Source organism: Heteronotia binoei, chromosome 7 (genome assembly GCF_032191835.1).
Source record: "Heteronotia binoei isolate CCM8104 ecotype False Entrance Well chromosome 7, APGP_CSIRO_Hbin_v1, whole genome shotgun sequence".
Taxonomy (NCBI): Eukaryota; Metazoa; Chordata; class Lepidosauria; order Squamata; family Gekkonidae; genus Heteronotia; species Heteronotia binoei.
Window position 1 is genome coordinate 26,230,591 of NC_083229.1, and position 20,529 is coordinate 26,251,119.

Below are 20,529 nucleotides of genomic sequence, written 5' to 3' on the forward strand. Positions count from 1 at the left end.
TTGCATGTGTTAAAAGGGACCCATGAATTAAACAGCCATAACTGAACAACTTCAGCCCAAATGTTTGCATCCCCAGCCTTTTCACTAAAAGAGAAAAATCTCCTCTGAGGATACTCCTCTGTTCTCTGCCACCGCAACATGGCAGAGCCTCGAGGATGTCCCTTAGCTGCCTCTCATTCTTTAGGCTGCAAAAATTAACTCGCCCAATAAAACGTTTTAAGGTTTTGAGATGAAAAGTGCAGTTTAAAAGCCACAGCTAGGAACTGCTGTGAACAGGATAGATATAAAACCTGCCAACTCCCATAAAGTACTTTTTGAAAACAGAAAGGCAATGGTCCAAGAAATAGCCCATTTAGACTAGTATTGGACCCCTTAACGCTGCCTGCACAGATAGTGGCACGAGGGTGTTAGCAATCCAGCCAACACTGCTATTGAGCACTCCCTGGGTCATGCAGGAGTTTTGCACAATCCCACAGAAAATAAGAGACTGCTTTGCAGCTAAGCTATCAGTGGCTACTAGTCATTGTGACGGAGGGGAACCTCCACATTCAGGGGCACTAAGCCTCAGAATCCCAGAGCCAGGAGGCAACATCATGGGAAGGCCTCGGCCTCTATGCCTTGTTTTTGGCAACCAGCAGAAAAGGCTGGCGGCTGTGTGAGACAGGATGCTGGACTGAATGGACCACTGGTCTGATCCAGCATGGCTCTCTTTTCTGTTCTTATGCTTCATGGGCTGCAAACTGAGTTAACTATTAGCCAGAAGCACTGCAAGATTTATGACTTTATAGCTGCCTCTCTGCATTTGCATGTGGTGCAAGGTACAGAGCACATCTGCAAAGGTTTTTTATTTCCTCCTCCAACCAGTTGGTTAGCACCAAAAAAACCCAAATCTGCCTGATAGTACTAATAATATTTATCATTCTGCTTTATAATACTATCTGTAGCCAGGGCCAAAAGTCACCCCATAACCTAGGCAACTGAAAAACTAGAGAAATAAATAACAATTCTCCCTGCCTGTCAACAAATATAATAAAGACATGGACTTATCTTTATATCAACATTTTAGAAAAATATAAATTTATTCCAACACCTTTTTTCGGGTCTTTTTTTTGGGGGGGGGGATGCCACTCTGATTTGACAGACAAGTGGTCTAACCATTTTGATCATCTGTACAGTTATGTGAAACTGACAGGATGCTATAGAGACGGTTCTTCTTTTCCAGTGCTATAGTTTCCACCTTCTCAGAGCCAGGGTTGTGCTGCATCCATAACATACAGTGGTTACAAAGGCAAAAATCTGCAGGGAAAAGAGAAGACAAAAGCAAGATGGCTTTCATACCAGATTTATTGATCGATTAGGACATTTCTATGGTGCTTTTCTCCCCGAAAGGGACCCAACCCAGCTTAAAGATGTTTCTAGACCAACCCATTTAAACTAAATAATTTAAACACACAACCCCCGCCCCCCATAAACAAATAATGGGTGAGCCCTAATTTACTGGGCTGGACCCCCAGTTGCAAGTCAAAGGCCCAGCTACTTTGGCTTTTACCCAAAGGCTCACACCTCTGGTTGCACCCAGGCTTAAATACCTACAGGGAGAGGAGAAAATAAAGTCAGCCTAGGTTGTACTGGTTTTTCACAGGGCTGATGGTATCATCCCTATGTCACAATGTCCCACTGCTATGGAGAAATTGCAAAGAGAAATGTCTGTGGCCCGAATGAGCCAGCTCATTCATTACTGGAGAGCCAGTTTGGTGTAGTGGTTAAGTGTGCGGACTCTTATCTGGGAGAACCGGGTTTGATTCCGCACTCCTCCATTTGCAGCTGCTGGAGTGGCCTTGGGTCAGCTTTAGCTCTAGCAGAGTTGTCCTTGAAAGGGCAGCTTCTATGAGAGCTCTCTCAGCCCCACCTATCTCACAGGGCGTCTGCTGTGAGGGGAGAAGATACAGGAGAGTGTAAACTGCCCTGAGTCTCTGATTTAGCTAGAAAGAAGGGCGGGCTATAAATCTGCAGTCTTCTTTTATTAGGGATGGGCATGAATCGAATTTTGTGATGAACTGTGCCGATTCATGGGATCGTGAACTGCGATTTGGGGCAATCGTGTTGTTTGCAAACTGTCCACAAACCACCATGTGAGCAAACTCAGGAAGAGTTTAGCTACCTTGGGCGTTTTCGCACTTACCTTTTACTGGCGCGACCACCCTCCTCACACCGGCGGATCTGCAGGGATTTCGCACCAGAAGCGCCGGCGCAGCCAAAAGAGCCGGCAACTTCCGTCGCGGAGCCAGCTCAAACGTTTTCCTGCTTCTTGGCGGTTTCCGTTTGAGCTGGCTCCGCGACGGAAGTTGCCGGCTCTTTTGGCTGCGCCGGCGCTTCTGGTGCGAAATCCCTGCAGATCCGCCGGCGTGAGGAGGGTGGTCGCGCCAGTAAAAGGTAAGTGCGAAAACGCCCCTTCTGAATTCGCTTGTGAGAGCCTCTGCGGCTTCCACAGGGGGGGGGGGGGAGCAAAAGGGACTACTGAACTGACAGTCCCCAAGGAGAACATGGAGGGAGTCTGCTTTGGCCTGCACAGGGTCATTGAGAAGATAAAACGGATGAGGGGAGAACCGTGCACATTGCCTTAGGGTCTTTGGAGAAAAGCCAGGATGAAAGTGTAATCAACTAACCCACCAAATTAGGGCTGGCTATCTGCCCAATCTAAAAATTGGCAAGCATATTAAAGCATTAACTTGAATCAACAGAGGTTGATAGTTTGGCTATTTAGAAAAAAAACAAATTAGTTAACAACTTGTGAACCAGTGAAATTAACTCTTTAAAAACCTGTTGCAATCAAGGCTTTTTTCTGTTCCAGCAGGAACTCATTTGCATATTAGGCCACACCTCTGACACCAAGTCAGCCAGAACTGCATCAAAAAAAGCCCTGGTTGCAATAATCTTAGAGGCAAGAGTTTTTCTGAATGTGAACAATTCAGTGAAGAGTTTTCTCCCTGGCTTCGATCTTGGCATACCAGAGTCAGCCTAAGTATTCTAAAAAATAAAATTAAAACAGAAAAATGATAATGGAACAGTAACGCTTAAGAAACAGCTTTCTTTTTGGTTTCTAAATATGCTCCTGTTAAGTAAGTAGCATGGGAGGGAAGGTCACATGGTACCATCTAGTCTTATCAAATCTTAGAAGCTAAGCAGGACTTGTACTCGGATGGGAGACCACCCAGGAAAACTTTGCCAAAGGAGGAGGAGAAAGAGAAGGGCTTACAATCTCCTTTCCCCTCCTCTTCCCACAACAGACACCCTGTGAGGTAGGTGGGGCTGAGAGAGCTCTGAGACAACTGTGACTGACCCAAGGTCACCCAGCAGCTGCATGCGGGGGAGTGGGGAATCAAACCTGGTTCCCCAGATCAGAGTCTGCTCTACACAAAACTGGCTCTCAATGGAACTTCAATGGAAGGTGATGGCAAATCACCTCTGCTTCTCATTTGCCTTGAAATCCCCTTGCTGGGGTTGCCATGACATCAGCTGTGACTTGACAGCGCTTTACACACACAAACAGGACCATTCTTCCTCTTTGGAGATGACTGCACAGGATACTGGCAGTAGAAGAAACTCTGCTTGGAGTGGTAAAGGGGAATACCTCTTACCTGACCTTGTGAACAAATGACACTGTCTTTGAACACAGGCCCTTCTGGCACCCTAGGCACCACAGATCTGCCCCCGCCCCTGAGTCTCTGTGCCTGCTTTCTACTCACGAGTAGCCCTGTGCCTGCTGCATACTCACGAGTAGGGCGCAGGTGCGGGGCTACTCGCGAGTAGGCAGCAGGCGTCACCCGCAGTCCGCTCCCCCCCACCCCCCCCCCCCGGCAACTCACTGTGAGCACACGAGGCAATCAGGGCAGGGAGGGAGGCGGGGAGAAAGGTGATTGGGACTGGGAGGGAAAGCAGGAAGAAGCGGCAGTTGGGACTGCGAGGGAGGCGGGGAGAAGAGGAGGCAATGTGGGGGGGAGCAGTGATTGGGGAGGGAAGGGAAGGAGGCAGGGAGAAGCGGTGGCAATGGGGCGATCGGGGAAGAAGCAGTGATGGGGTCCCCGGCATGGTGCTCGCCTGCCTGCCCCCCCCCCCCATCCGGTGCTCTGCTTGCCTGCTCCACTTCCTTCCCTCTGCTCATTGCAGCTAAAAGTAAGTTCTGCCGGCTTCGCAGCCCGCACCTGCGCATTTTGTTACGAGACAAAACACACAGGCGTGAGCTGCGAAGCTGGCAGAGCTTACTTTTAGCTGTGGTGAACAGGGGGAAGGGAGGAAATGGAGCGCCACCGCTGCTGCTGCAGCAGCAGCGGGCAGGTGAGCAGAGTGCTGGGGGGCGGCAGTGGCCCGGGGGGGCTAGCAGCAGGGAGGGGGAAGGGAGGCAAACTAAGCGCTTGCCTGGGGCACCGGAGGGGGGGGAGAGCCCAATGTAGTGCCCCCAGCCTCTTGGCGCCCTAGGCAACCACCTAGTTTGCCTAGTGGGTGAGGCGGCCCTGTTTGAACACTGGCAAATCATGGCCACTATGCTTTATGCAGCGCTTTTTTTGTAGCAGGGACTCTTTTGCATATGACGGCACATACCCCTGATGTGGCCAGTCCTCATGGAGCTTACATCGGCCCTGTAAGCTCTTGGAGGATTGGCTACATATACATGTGGCCTAATATGCAAAGGAGTTCCTGCTACAAAAAAGCCCTGGCTTTATGGCATATTTGACCATGTTCAGAAGGTCCACTGGACAGTAATGTTAACTCTAGAGAATTCAGGCCAGCAGTCCACCCTTCTTACTGCCCAGTTCTTTTTATATAACCAAGTTTTGTGATTATATATTAGCTTCATTTGTAGCATGCCTTTCTTTCTTAGGCTCAAGGCGGACTACAAAACATGAAAAACAAATTCAGTTAACCAGCCAAGACCTCCAATAAACAATGAGGCAGGACTTGGATAACGGAGCTAAAAAAACAGTACTTCAATGGGGCACAATGCCAGAGAGTCCACCTTCCAAAGTAGCCAGTTTCTCCAGGTAGCCTGATCTTTGTCACCTGGAGATCAGAGAGGACACTGCGGTAAAAAAGGGAGGTGATATGGACAGTTCAACACTATCCCTTATAGATGTGACCTCCTTTGGTGTTCCATTGCACCACAGTTCCAATCTCATTGTCGAAATGGCCTCCTGAACATCCAAAGTGCTCAGGGCTGCGTTTGCATCATACAGAGCATGAGTGCAGCACTCCCTTAAGGCTTCACTGGCCACACTTGCAAGAACAGACCAGCCACCAGGGTTTTTTTTTGTAATAGGAACTCCTTTGCATATTAGGCCACACACCTCTGATGCAGCCAATCCTCAAAGAACTTACAGGGCTGTTCTTACGGGGTCTGCTGTAAGCTTCAGGAGGATTGGTTACATCAGGGGTGTGTGGCCTAATATACAAAGGAGTTCCTGCTGCAAAAAAAAAGCCCTGCTTGCCACCACTAATCAAGTCTCAAACGTGGAAGAAGAACAAGGACTGAAGAAGAGGTTCTTCAATTTGGAAAGGGAGGACCTACTGGACAAAGAGAGAAGTTTGTTGTGCATGAGAAGAGGACTGCGTAATACTTACAGCAGCTGCTATGCTCAAGTTATATTCGTGCTCGTTGAGAAGTATCTGACGGACGACAGTGTTGTTGTGGTTGGGGTCGACATAGAACTTAAGTGGATGGCTGTGCAAAGACGTTGTGGCGGCCTGCAACAGAAACGTCCCAAAATAGCAGACAAAAATAGCTGCGTGGTACAGAAAATCCTGAAAAGGGGGAAAAAAAATAGTCAAGAGATGAGAGAAGTTCGCCCTTGTTCTGTTTTTATTAACCAACAAAGTGGCCTGCAATATCTAGAAAGGCAGAGCTGGAAAAGGCCCCGAGGGTCATCTAGTCCTCTCCCCTGCACAATGCAAGAAATTTACAGCTATGCCTCTTCCCCACTCTCCCGGTGACCCCCTGCTCTATGCTCAAGTGCAGAAGTGTTTTTAAATAATCATACCTGGGGCTTTCAAGTGGACTTGCATTAGAAGTGCTAACTCAAGGTTGGGAAATTCCTGACACCTTGAGAGTGGAGCTTGAGGTGGGTGGGGTTTGGGAAGGGGAGGGACCTCAGTGGGGTATAACACCAGAGCCACTTTCTCCAGGGGAACTGCTATCTGTCATCAGGAGACCACTTGTCACTCCAGGAGAACTCCAGCGCACACACACATACACCTCTGTCTGAGGCAGTGATGCTCTGTATTCATGGTGCTTGGGGGGGCCACAGTGGGAGGGCTTCTAGTGTTCTGTGCCCACTGATGGGCCTCCTGATGGCACCTGGGTTTTTTGGCCACTGTGTGACACAGAGTGTTGGACTGGATGGGGCATTGGCCTGATCCAAAATGGCTTCTCTTATGTTCTTATGTTATGTTCTTACCAAGTCTGGTAACTACATTTCCCATCTAGGCACTGACTGAAATGCTTCCCCAGCAGTGTAACTGAATGTCTCCACCTTTGGTTCGGCACCCTACTGACTTAAGAGGCTGCTTGGGGCAGGGAAGTGGTGTGGGAAGAAGCATCAGGCCTGGCTTGTGCCTGTCTCCGGTCTGGCCCTGCCTCTGCTTGGGGGCAAAGTGAGATCCACTCATCTTGTCCTCAGTCACAGAAACAGGAAAAGGGAGCAAGAGACATAAAACCGTCTCCCTGCTCAGCACAGCACAAATACAGTGATCTGAATCACATGAATCAAACCAAGCTTGACTTCTCCCTAGGAGCAAAAATGACTCAACTGAGGCAGCCACACTTTCAAGAAGAAGAAGAGATTGGATTTATACTGTGTCCTTTACTACTTGAAGGAGTCTCAGAGTGGCTTACAATCTCCTTTCCCTTCCCCTCCCCACAACAGACACCCTGTGAGCAATGTTCCCTATAAGCTGCAGAGTCTTGTGAGCAAAAATTCTTTTTTATGAACCACCGGCATTAAAGTTGTGAGCTACTGCACAAATTAGTGTGCTCTGGGGTCATCCTTCCTGAGCTAGGACAAAAATGTGTGAGCTAGAGGCTAAAAATCTGTGAGCTAGCTCACGCTAACTCAACTTAGAGGGAACATTGCTTGTGAGACAGGCGGAGCTGAGAGAGCACTCACAGAGGCCAATTCCACACTAGACCTTTAATCCTGTCCCCAAACTGACATTCTACACGTGAATCATGGAATCATAGAAACCAACTCAATCATTCTAGTGCAGAAAATCAGTTTGGGGACAGGGCTGGACCAGGATTAAAGGTCTTGTGTGGAGCTCGCCAGAAAACTGCTCTTGAGAGGAACAGCTCTGCAGTTGAGGAATCAAACCCAATTCTCCCAGATAAGAGTCTGCACACTTAACCACTACACCAAACTGGCTTTGGTCACATCATGAGAAGACAATCATGCTAGGCAAAGCGGCAGGCAGGAGGGAAAAAAGGAAGACCCAACATGAGATGGATGGACTCAGTCAAGGAAGCCATGACCCTCAGTCTGCAAGACCTGAGCGAGGCTGTCAATGATAGGATGTTTTGGGGTCATTAATTCATTAGATCACCATAAGCTGATTGCACATAACATACACATATCATGTGCTTGTCAAATACGTCCTGGGACCCATGTGTAACGTGAAACTAGGTTCAGCTTGCAGACAATCATTCAAATCCTATGTTGTCATGATAAATGTGGGTTTTATCCCCTTTGCTCTTTTCCCCATCTTCCCTATATAACAACAAGGACCATTTTTGTAGCAGGAGCTCCTTTGCATATTAGCCCATACACCCCTGATGTAGCCAATCCTCCTGGAGCTTGCAGGAGGCGCTGCAAGAATCATAGAGTTGGAAGGGACCTCCACGGTCATCTAGTCCAACCCCCTGCACAATGCAGGAAACTTGCAAATACCTCCCCCTAAATTCACAGGATCTTCATTGCTGTCAGATAGCCATCCAAGGAAGGAGAGCCCACCACCTCCTGAGGAAGCCTGTTCCACTGAGGAATCGCTCTAACAGTCAGAAAGTTCTTGCTAATGTTGAGCCAGAAACTCTTTTGATTTAATTTCAACCCACTGGTTCTGGTCCTACCTTCTGGGGCCACAGAAAACAATTCCACCCCATCCTCTATATGACAGCCCTTCAAGTACTTGAAGATGGTGAGCCCTGTAAGCTCTTGGAGGACTGGCTACATCAGGGGGGCTGTAGCCTAATATGCAAAGGAGTTCCTGCTACAAAAAAAGCCCTGGTAATCCTCACAACCATCCTGTAAAGCGAGACTGGGTTGGAGGAGGAGGAGATTGGATTTATACCCCATCCTTCACTACCTGAAGCTTACAATCTTCTTCCCTTTCCCCTCCCCACAGCAGACACTGAGGTAGGTGGAGCTTAGAGAGCTCTAACAGAAACTGCTCTGGAGAGGAACAGCTCTGTGATAACTCGTGACTGACTTAACATCATATCAGAAGGAGAGGTGGGGAATCAAGCCTGGTTCTCCCAGAAAAGAGTTCGTGCACTTAACCACTACATCCAAGTGAAAGAAAGCGATCCACCCAAGGCCACTCGGTAAGCTACAAAACCCAAACACCCTCAGGTGACTTTGTCCACCATCATAAAGTTCTTGAAAGGCTTTCTGTTTGTTAGCATGACTTCAGTGCTTCCGCTTGATGCATTTCCCAATTTCTCTGGGCTGTGACCTTGAGCCTCATACAAATGCACAAAGCCTATAGGTTTGCCCAGGGTGAGGAAGGATGTCTCTATGGCAGATGCATACAAAACCTACGATCCTGTCACACTGAACAAGAGACAGAACTGGGGTCAAAGAGAAGTGGTTTGCCATTGTTTGCCTCTTCATCCCTGGATTTCTTCATCAACTAAAGAACCATCATCTAGCATCCTGCCTTACACAGTGGCCAACCAGGTCCTCTGGAGGGCCAACAACAGGGCATAGAAGCTGAGGTCTTCATAAGAACCCTGCTGGATCAGACCAGGGGTAAGTAGCCAGGTTCTCTGGAGGGCCAACAATAGAGGCTGAGGCCTTCATAAGAACACAAGAAAAGCCCTGCTGGATCAGACCAGTGGTCCATCTAATCCAGCATCCTCTCTCACATAGTGGCCGACCAGACCCTCTGGAGGGCCAACAGCAGGGCATAGAGGCTGAGGCCTTCATAAGAACGTAAGAAGAACCCTGCTGGATCAGACCAGGGGTCCATCTTGTACAGCATCCTATCTTACAAAGTGGCCAGGTTCTCTGGAGGGCCAACAGCAGAGGCTGAGGCCTTCATAAGAACATAAGAAGAGCCCTGCTGGATCAGACCAGTGGTTCATCTAGTCCAGCATCCTCTCTCACACAGTGGCCAACCAGACCCTCTGGAGAGCCAACAGCAAGGCAGAGAGGCTGAAGCCTTCGTAAGAACATAAGAGCAGCCCTGCTAGATCAGACCAGTGGTCCAGCATCCTGTCTCACACAGTGGCTAACCAGGTCCTCTGGAGGGCCAACAGCAGAGGCTGAGGCCTTCATAAGAACATAAGAAGAGACATGGTGGATCAACTAAAGGTTCATCTAGTCCAGCATCCTGTCTCCGACAGCACCCAACCAGTTACTTCTAGGCAGCCCACAAAGAGGAAGACTGCACAACATCATTCTGCCTGTGCTCCAACTCTCTATCCTCTTCCATGGTGGTCTCCCATGTAAGTACTAACGATCTCAAGGCTGATGCTGCTTAGCTCCTGAGATCTGATGAGATCAGGCTGGACTGTGCTATCCGGGTCAGGGTTTTGTTATTTTAACCTACCTCAAAAGAGCTCAGGGCAGCATACACAGTTATCCCTTTGGTCATTTTTTATCCTCACAATGCTGTGAAGTAGGTTAGAGAGAGAGAGCAAGAGCACAACAGGCCTGAGAGAGAGCATGAGCACAACAGGCCTCAAGTCACCCAGTCAGCTTATTTATTTGTTAGTTTTTATGCTGCCTCTCCAGGGAACTTGCCCCAGGCAGCTTACAAAATAAAATAGAATGCACACATTAAAAGTTATTAAAACCTAGCACTAAATACCCAGCCAGAGCCACCCAGCCAAAATCATAACCAACAGAGCAGTTTAAAATGAGTTTAATAGATTTCAAGCTGAAAACACACGACAGAAATGGTGTTCATGGAGGAATGGGAATTGGAACATAGATCTCCCTCAGTCAAATAGCCACTAGGAGAGACGCCACCCACCATGTCTCCCTGGTGATGGTAATACAAAGTACCAGGGATGGAATTCTAGCAGGAGCTCATTTGCATATTAGGCCACACACCCTTGATGTAACCAATCCTCCAAAAGCTTACAACAAAGAGCCTTGTAAGCTCTTGGAGGATTGGCTACATCAGGAGTGTGTGGCCTAATAATGCAAAGGAGCTCCTGCTAGAATTCCACCCCTGGAAAGTACTATCAAGTCACAGCCTACTTATGACAAACCCTTAGGGTTTTGAAGCCAGAGACATTCAGAGGTGGTTTGCCATTGCCTGCCTCTGCCTAGTGATCAACCCAAATACTAACCAGGGCTGACCCTGCTTGGCTTCTGAAATCTGAGGAGATTGTCTAGCCTGGGTCATTCAGGTCAGTGAATGGCAATCACTAGGAACCCTGGCAATCACTAGGAAAAGAAACACATGACATGATCTTCTCATGCTCAGTGTTTCTCCACTTCCTTGACTGCCATACAAGGAACTGGATTAGAGGACAATGACATGCTGAGCTGCAATTAAGTCACCTCACAGACGCCGCCTGCCAGCAGCCCCACAGGCCCCTAACATCTAATTAGGTCTTGAGCACACCTCTTTTGTTTCTCCCATATGGCTGCCATTCACTCCTCTCTGGAAAGGACAGCCTCAGCCAACAGGGATCCATCCAGTGGGAGGTGAGGTGCGCCATGCGTCTGCATACAGAGATACATTGCAATCTTCTGCCTCAGGGGTGGAATTCCAGCAGGAGCTCCTTTGCATATTAGGCCACACCCCCTGATGTAGCCAATCCTCCAAGAGCTTACAAAAAAGAGCCTTGTGAGCTCTTGGAGGATTGGCTACATCAGGGGAGTGTAGCCTAATATGCAAAGGAGCTCCTGCTAGAGTTCCACCCCTGTCCTGCCTCATTTTAGGCCACATTAGGCCTGATCCAACATGGCTTCTCCTGTGTTCATCATGAAGAAGGAAATTGTGCTAGAAATCTGTACAAAATTAAGTAAATTAGGTACTTTACATCGATAATAATAAAGACTAATTCCACCTACAAAGCCCAGTTGTCCTTGGCAAAGATGCCTGAGAACAAGAGACAGAACGCTGTGTTTATTGTGTATAGACTGAACCTTCCCCATTCATGATCTAGGGCATTTGATGCCAGCTATACAGTCCTTTACCCAACTTTCTGGCATGTTGGCTCATGAAGGAGGCACAGACATCTGCATCAGTAGGACACTGTGTGCAGGGAGGTATTTTTGGGAGGTAAATTATCTCATTTCCTCTACCCACTCGCCCTGCCCTGGACCTTCCTTGCCTTGGCCACAGTCACAAAGGAGGTCTCTGTCGCCAGTTCAAGTCAAGACGCCTGGAATCCAAAGGGTGTGTGTGTTTTCCTGGTAAGAGCTACAAGGCTTAGATTTGAGACTAGGATCCTAGTTCATTAGTGCCTTATAACCCCTTATAAACTGGCCAAAATTGAGACACTTTTGGAACAAATAAGTTATTGGCGGGGCATCTTTATTCGCAAAGCTGTTTGCAAAGAGAAAAGGTAACACAAAAGGAAAGGCAAGAAATAAAAGATATGCTAACTGTTCTGCCAAGGTCTTCTTTCAAGCAGCATTAAACCAAAAAGGTAAACCAAGAAGTAAATTAAGATCAGTTTCTGTCTAGTTCAAAATAATTCATACTCTGTCACTTATTTACAATACTGTGAACAAGACACTGGCCTACCTTACATGGGTGTCATAAGCAGGGGTGGAATTCTAGCAGGAGCTCCTTTGCATATTAGGCCATACACCCCTGATGTAGCCAATCCTCCTGGAGCTTACAACAAAGAGCCTTGTAAGCTCTTGGAGGATTGGCTACATCAGGGGTGTGTGGCCTAATATGCAAAAGAGCTCCTGCTAGAATTCCACCTGTGGTCATAAGGATCCTGGCAGTAATGTATGTGCTCACTTGAAAGGTGCTGTGTAAATACCTAGCAATAATTCTTCACGCTACATTTGACATACCTGAGAGTCTATAATTATTCTTCCTGAAAAAACTGGTAGAGTCATCTTTAGTAGGCACTGAAGTAAAGTGAGAAATATGTCACCTTGCTGGTACATAAAACTTAAAGACAGTGTGGACCAACTGCTCTGTCAGCCAAATTTCAGAGCATGCTGGGTAGGAATCCTCTTCTCCTCAGGGCTCAGTGCTGCTGTTGAGGACCATCAGTACACCATCAGTGCTGCTGTTGAGGACCATCATTAGAGGGATGGTGGCTCAGTGGTAGAGCATCTGCTTGGTAAAGCAGAGGGTCCCAGGTTCAAACCCTGGCATCTCCAAAAAAGGGTCCAGGCAAATAGGTGTGAAAAACCTCAGCTTGAGACCCTGGAGAGCCGCTGCCAGTCTGAGAAGACAATACTGACTTTGATGGACCAAGGGTCTGATTCAGTATAAGGCAGCTTCATATGTTCATATGAAATTTCATTTAATTTAATTAATTTACACGTTGTTTTACAGTCTATGTGGTAGACGATAAATCAAATCCTCATTGAAATTTGACAGGGAGGACAGAATACAGAGAAAAATGGGACAGGGGAGAGATGGTTATGAACAAACAGAGCTTCATGATCTTAAGTTTGTTGTGGGTGGAAATAAGATTAGAGGGTGAGGTTGGAGAAACACACACTTATCTCATGAAACTCACTTCCACAAGATGTTGTGATGGCCACCTGCTCAGCTGTTTTTTTTTTTTTTTAAAAATGGTTTCAACACACTCACAGAAGACAGGTCTGTCAGTGGGTTTTGGTCATGAAGCTAAATAAAGCTTCCAACACCATAGATAGTATACCTCTAATTACCACAAGGGGAAGGCTGGTGCCTTTAAGCTCAGTGAATGCCCAGAGGCATCTAAGCTGGCTGCAGTCAGAAACAGAATCCTGCCTCTGGCTTAGGGCTACCAGGAAACTGGCAGGAGAGCTGTAGATGGGGAAATGGGGGACTGCAAAGCCAGCTGCTGCATCACATCATTTCTGGTAAAAAGTGACCTAGGTAGCTCTAGGAATCGCCAAAAACTCTACGGAATCCTGCCTCTGGCTTAGGGCTACCAGGAAACTGGCAGGAGAGCTGTAGATGGGGAAATGGGGGACTGCGAAGCCAGCTGTTGCATCACATCATTTCTGGTAAAAAAAGTGAGCTAGGTAGCTCTAGGAATCGCCAGAAACTCTACGGAAAAACTCTCAGGGTAGCTTTAGGAATTGCCAGAAGCTCTATCTCATTTTCATTTTGACTGATAGCGATGTGATGCAGCAGCTGGCATTGCATTTCTTTTTCTTTTTTAATTTCTCGTGCTGTTATTCAGGGCAGCTGGATCAGTCTAAGCAAATCTTATATTAAGCAAGAGCTTCAGCAACACATCTTAAATATGCGGCGAGTCCAGCCCTTCACTAGAAACATAAGTTGGATCATGCCAAGACAGCAGTGTGGCCTTTAATACGTCAACATACAAAATTGCCTTCAGATCATAGTCCATGTAAACCAGCACTGCCTACTCCTATGTGCAGTGTATCCCCATGGCCTCAACAAGTTTAAAAGATCCTTTAACTGGAGAGAATGTGTAGATTCTCTGGGGATCCTCTTGAAAATCCTTGTTTTCCTACTGCTATAAGAGGCAAGTGGGTTAAATTTAGACTGGACTTCAGGGTGAAAATTTTGAGGCAAAACTCAAAGGCCCTCCCTGTCCCCTTGACAGAAATTGCTCAGGAGTCTGAAGGGAACATAGCTTCTATTAACTCTGGACTGAAGACCATCCCAGTCCCCTTGACAGAAATTGCTCAGGAGTCTGAAGGGAACATAGCTTTTATTAACTCTGAACTGAAGACCACGCCCAGGCCCAAATTATGAAGGGCACTTGATACATCAGCCTTGCTGGAGCTCAGGAGGTTTGGCCCAGGTTAGTATTTTTATTTACTTCATTTAGTCTCCACCCAGCCCAAGCTAGACCAATCTCATCAGATCTCAGAAGCTAAGCAGGTTCAGCCCTGGCAAGAATTTGGATGGGAGATCTCCAAGTGATATCTGGGTCATGACACAGAGGCAGGCGATGACAAACCACCTCTGGATGTCTCTTGCCTTGAAAACTCTACAACGTCGCAATAAGTCAGCAGTGACTTGATGGCACTTTCCACTTCCATACTCCCCTTTTCTCCCTAAATGGGGATTCAAATTGCATTACGATATTCTCCCCTCCTACATTTTATCCTCACAACCACATTGTGCGGTAAGTTAGGCTGAGAGTATGTGGTTGGTCTAAGATCACTCGGCAGCAGGTAACTTCTTGCTCCTGCTCACTCTCAGTTAATCAATCAGTATGAGAAAATGGGGAATGACATCGTGGATGTGGTAATGTCAATTCCAGTCACCACCTTTGTGGCTGTCTAGGATTTCCCTAACCTCTATGGTCTTTACCACAAAGACTAGAGGGGGGGGATTTGCTGATGCAGTGACATCACTTCTGGGTGATCACTGGTACGTTATGCAAGGTGTTGGACTAGATGACCCTGGAGGTCCCTTCCAACTCTATGATTCTATGTCACCACATAAGCAATGCTTTTTGTTGTCACGCTCCACCCTCCCCACCAAAAAAACTCCTTGGGGTTTGCAGCACAGGGCTGGCAATCCTAGTCACTCAGCAAGCTTCCATGGCAGAGTGGGGATTTGAACCTGGGTCTCTCAGTTCCTAGTTTCTAACCACTATACCATGCCGGGAAACTTCCTGAGAACCCCTGGTATACCACCCTGCATTCCACAATGGAAGACATATACAATATAAATAGAACAAATTTAAAAATGAAAGACTATGCTGTGAGATTTACAGAAAGGTTAGCTGTAAAATTACCGCGAGGACATAACCTGATATAAGAAATGAACACACCCTAGCTAGGAAGAGCTGACCAGAATCCGATCTGAACATGCCATCTTCTTTATCCTTAAATAGGTAATTAGTGGAATATTCTCAGACTCACAGATCTGAAAAGATGATGTGTTCATTTGTCAACCAAAGCCACAAAGTCCGTGGCTGTACTCTGCTTTCAATTTCCAGGATTGTCTTTGTTTCCATTTCCCAGGAGTGCCTTTAAGTTTCCATCTCCCAGGAGTAGCAAGAGAAGAAAGCAAATCAGCAGATATATACTTGACATGCAAAGTATCCAACCAGAACATTTAGCCTATGTGCACATCACACATCATCATCTCTGGCTGGCAGTTCTGGGTTTACTGTTTTCCTCTACCCTTCAATATAAACTGGGGAGCTCACTGCTGGAACTATTGTAATGGACTTTAGGTCTTCACTGGCTTCTGGGAGCAAGCTGAATTTGGTATATTGAAATCAATGAACCTAGTACAAGGTTAGTCCCTTTGCCATTTCTGTCTGGGAAGAAGGCACCCATTCTGAAAGCAAGAATTTTAATGGCTTGTAATACAGGGAGTGTTTCTCCTCTTGGTCTGCAATTTGGCAGGGAAGATCCCTCAAGCGAGGGCTATGATCCCTTATAATTTCACCCCAATTGGATGCAGGGGGGAGACATCAAGGCCGAAAATGCATTGTGACTTTCATTACCCACAGGACAGGTTTGTTTTCTAAAACAGAGACACAGTTTTTGAGTGATAAAACAACTCCTGAAATTTTCATCCAAATTGGATGAGTGACAAAAAAGTTACAGGTGAGAATGCATTTCCCCTGAAACCGATGTAAATGCAGCTTGAATACAAATGGCCCAAACACATGGCACAAGTCAAACACAATTTTTAACTAACAAAATAAGCCAAACTGCTGAATTGGAACTAGTAATGAGGCTCCAGACAAAGCATCCTCCTGGTCTGAATCAAGATCTAGGTTTCCTGTTTCATTACCAATGCGGATTTCTCCACCCCTACCATCCTCTGCTTATCATGTCTAATCCAATCACACCTGCTATTGTCATTCAGCATCTGAAATAATTCCACTCTCCAAGACATAAAGAGAGATGGACTCAACATTCTAGCTGTGTCTGAAGAAGTGAGCAATGACCCACAAAAGCTCATACCCTGCCACAAATGTTGCTAGTATTTAAGGCAGGGGTGTCAAACATGCAGTTCAGGAGCCGAATCAGGCCCCCAGAGGGCTCATATCAGGCCCCCAAGCAACTGGCTGTCCTCTGTTTCCTTCTTCCTCTCTCTTGCTCCCTTCTTTGCAAGGCTTGCTCAATTGCATAGGAGTTACAGAGCAAAACCTCTATTTTCTCCATTGACTGAGGCTCCTCCCTTGGGGAGGAATAGCTTGCTTTGCCAGGCTCTCTCAATTGCGCAGCAGAGCTACTGAATCAAGCCTCTCTTCCTTCTATTGGCTGAGGCGCCTCCACCCCCAGTCCCCTGAGGAAGGAAGGAAAGAGACACAGCTTCCTTTGCCCAGTTCCCTGGATCCCATGGGAGAAATACAAAGAAAGCATCTTTAAGACCAACGAGTGCTAACATTTTAAGCATGTTTTAAGTGTGTGTGTGTGTATATAAAATTTTTATAAAGAACACAGACAAATATATATGTTTGTCTATGTTCTTTATAACATTTTTATCTCTGCTACCTAATCTTAAATAGGTACACACATTGCCCAGCCCAACCTTACATGGTCTGCCCCAACAAGGTCTCATTTATGTCAGATCCGGCCCCCATAACAAATGAGTTCGACACCCCTGATTTAAGGTATTCCTGGACTCCTGCTCTTTTCTTCTGCTAGCGACAGACTAACACAGCTACCCAGGGGTGGAATTCTAGCAGGAGCTTCTTTGCATATTAGGCCACACTCCCCTGATGTAGCCAATCCTCCAAGAGCTTACAAGGCACTTTTTTGTAAGCTCTTGGAGGATTGGCTACATCAGGGGTGTGTGGCCTAATATGCAAAGGAGCTCCTGCTAGAATTCCACCCCTGCAGCTACCCATCTGGGGAAAAATTGTTCCCGTTTCCCGCTCAGGGACAAACCAAAGGGAGATTTGCTTATGTGATGATTAGCCAGTGCCTTTAAAATAAATTTTAAAAATCAGATACATAAATCCCTTTGTTGGAAAGTGCCATCAAGTCGCAGCTGACTGATGGCTACTCTGTAGGGTTTTCAAGGCAAGATACAAACAGAAGTGGTTTGTCATTGCCAGCCTCTGTATAGCAGCTCTGGACTTCCTTGGTTGTCTCCCATTCAAGTACTAACCATGGATGATTCTGCTTAGCTCCTGAGATCTGATGAGATCAGGCTAGTCTGGGCCATCCAGGTCAGGGCATGTAAATCTTTGCCCCTTAGAAATATAGGCAGAGTAACCTCATCAGATACAGACTTATACAGGAGTACATACAGCTCATATGAAGTGACAGATACTATTCTGAACTCTCAGTGATGCTAACAACTCGACCTCGAGATTCTGCAAGCCAAGTAGATGCTCCGCCCGAGTTGGGGATCCTTTCTGTGTTTGCTGGGAAAGCAATGGAAGGATTACTGCATGTTAAAGTCAGGGGAACATGGCCTTCTAAGTCAAAGTCGCTCTTGAGATACCACAACTCCACAAAAACACACCAAACACAACAGCCCTGACCTGGGTAGCCCAGACAAGCCCAATCTCATCAAATCTCAGAAGCTAAGCAGGGCCGACCCCAGAAAGTACTTGGAAGAGTGGCTTCTAAGGAATACCAGGGCCAGGACGCCGAGGCAGGCAAACATCATTCCACTTCTCTAAAACATCCTATCCCTATTAAGGGTCACTAAAAGTCACCATGACTTCCAGGCATGCAACCATGTGTGACACACACACACAAATACCCCTCCCCCCAAAAAATATACCAAACAATGAAAGAAGTTGCCACCACAACAGTGGAAGAGCTAGCAAACAAATCATAACAACCCTCCATCTTTGCAGGCAGACATGCCAATACAGACTTTCAGGAACAGGCTGTTCAATTCTACCTGTAGAAACGGCTTTCTATTAAAGCTAATGAAATAGCTCACCAACTGGAACTATGACACTATAAAACTCTCTCGCTCCTGGTTAGGTTTCTTAAAGGCGTCCCACATTTCTTCACTTGAGTTTGCATACTTCTCTTGCCCCATACTGCACCCCTGGAAATATTTGTCCATTTGGGGGGGACTAAAGAGGCGTCAAACACATTTGTTTTGAGGGATGGATCTGACATAAATGAGGGCCGAGCCATGTCGGGCTGGGCCATGTGTGTACCTATTTAAGATTAGGTAGCAGAGATATAAACTTTATAAAGGACACAAACACAAGGTTTGGGGTTTTTTTAAACTTAAAACATGCTTAAAACATTAGCATTCGTTGGTCTTAAAGGTCCTTTCTTTGCATCTCTTCCACAGGATTCAGGGAAGTGGGCAAAGAAAGCTCTGGCTCTTTCCTTCCTTCCCCAGGGGACCAGGAGAGGGAGGAGCCTTAGTCAACAGAAGGAAGAGAGGCTTGGCTCAGTAGCTCGGCTGTGCAATTGAGAGAGCCTGGCAAAGCAAGCTCTCCATCCCCACCTTCCACCCCAAGGGAGGAGCCTCAGCCAATGGAGGAAATTGGGGTTTTGCTCTGTAGTTCCCATGTGGTTGAGCAAGCCTGGGGAAACAAGCTGTGATGCAGAAGGAAGCAAGAGAGAGGGAGAAGGAAGCAGATGACAGCCAGTTGCTCGGGGGCCTGATAGGAGCACTCCGAGGGCCTGATTTGGCCCCCAGGCTTCATGTTTGACACCCCTGTTTTAGTTCTTGTATAGTGCTGCAGGTGTGCAGAAAAACTCCTACCTCATGTTGCATGTGTGAACTGAGACTCCAACTTTCAAAAACACATTATAAAGCCTACTAGTATGGTTACTAAATGGGCAACAACTCATTTCCAGCTTTTAAACACACAAACTCACCAGACGGTTCCAATCAATTGCAATTCTCTCTCTGTAGCTGAAGAGAAAGACGGAGAGAAAACCCAGGGAGCTGAAGCAGGCGGTCACGGACACAAACATCACCCAGCCTTGCAGGAGTGGCAAAGGGACTTTGGTAGCAGCTACTAAAATCCAGACAAGGGCTCCAAATAGCTACAGTAGAAGGGGAAAAAATCAGAAAAACAATATAAGTTGAAGAATAAATGCTATAAATAAAAATATTGTGGGGGAAACTGGCAGTGAAAAGTCTCTAATTCAGGTGTCCAGGACTTTTTTTCTTTTTTTTAGCAGGAATGTACAGGAACACAGTTCCAGCTGGCTTGGCATCAAGGGGTGTGGCCCAATATGCAAATGAATTCCTGCTGGACTTTTTCTACAAAAAAAGCCCTGCAGGTGTCTACAGCTTTTCGAGTCGGCGGGCAGCTTTGGAATGCTGACGCAGGGTGGTGGGCACCAGAGTTTTCTTTGTAGCAGGAACTCCTTTGCATATTAGGCCACACACCCCTGATGTAGCCAATCCTCCTGGAGCTTGCAGTAGGCCCTGTATGAAGAGCTCTGTAAGCTCCAGGAGGATTGGCTACATCAGGGGGGAGTTCCTGCTACAAAAAAAGCCCTGGTGGGCACAACCATAAAATGGATGCTGCAGGAGGTGGACCCCCCCCCCCCCGGCGAGGAAGCCCACATGCAGGGGAGAAGAAGGATAATTTTAAAAAGAATACACTGGGAAAGAAGAATGACCAAGAAAAGCCAACAACTGTGGTGGCAGCTGCTGCTGACACATTATTTTAACCTGCACAGCCAATCAGATCTCTAATGGCTAATCAGTAGCCCTGTTGGGCAATGGCCCCACTCACTTTCTAAAACCACTTGGTGGCTGCCAGGAATGCAGTTGGCATGCACCACAGCGCCCATGGGCACCACCCTGGAGGACCCCTGCTCTACCCCTTCATGCCGCCTGGAGAGAATATCAAGGCTGACTGAAAGCTGGATGAAGCCAAAGCTCTTTCCTGCGGGACTTTACACTCGCACAGTGTCTTGTTTATACTGGATGGCTACCTGCGTGAAGCAGATATGCCACGCGAGAGCAAAGTCCCATCAGTGTGACACACCTTGACCCGCTGGGAATTCAGAACAGTATCGTCTGCCAAAAACGAAGTGGCTTTCGCTCCAGTGACTCTGTTCTCTGCTCGTGACAAGAACGTAGCTTGGCCCTCATTCTGAAGACTCCTTTAGGATGCTTTTGTGTAAGCCGTTGGATGAGCACGCTCTTCAGTGTAGCACTGGGAAGTTTCCTACTAACTGACCTCATTCCACTCCACTCTTATGTCCTTCACAGCATTATGAAATTCAGGAAGTG

General features: G+C 47.0%; 1 protein-coding gene across 1 annotated transcript in view; it reads right to left on the reverse strand.

Annotated features, from left to right (window-relative positions):
• Positions 1–1,118: 1,118 nt before the first annotated feature.
• The window catches only part of MAL2 (mal, T cell differentiation protein 2), a 31,547-nt gene continuing 12,136 nt past the window's right edge, over positions 1,119–20,529 (reverse strand). The window contains exons 2-4 of the mRNA XM_060243279.1: positions 19,155–19,325; positions 5,617–5,796; positions 1,119–1,296 (exon numbers count right to left, since the gene is read on the reverse strand). Of these exons, the coding sequence (XP_060099262.1) occupies positions 1,225–1,296; positions 5,617–5,796; positions 19,155–19,325 (423 nt within the window). The 3' untranslated portion in view covers positions 1,119–1,224. The remainder of the gene's footprint in view (positions 1,297–5,616; positions 5,797–19,154; positions 19,326–20,529) is intronic.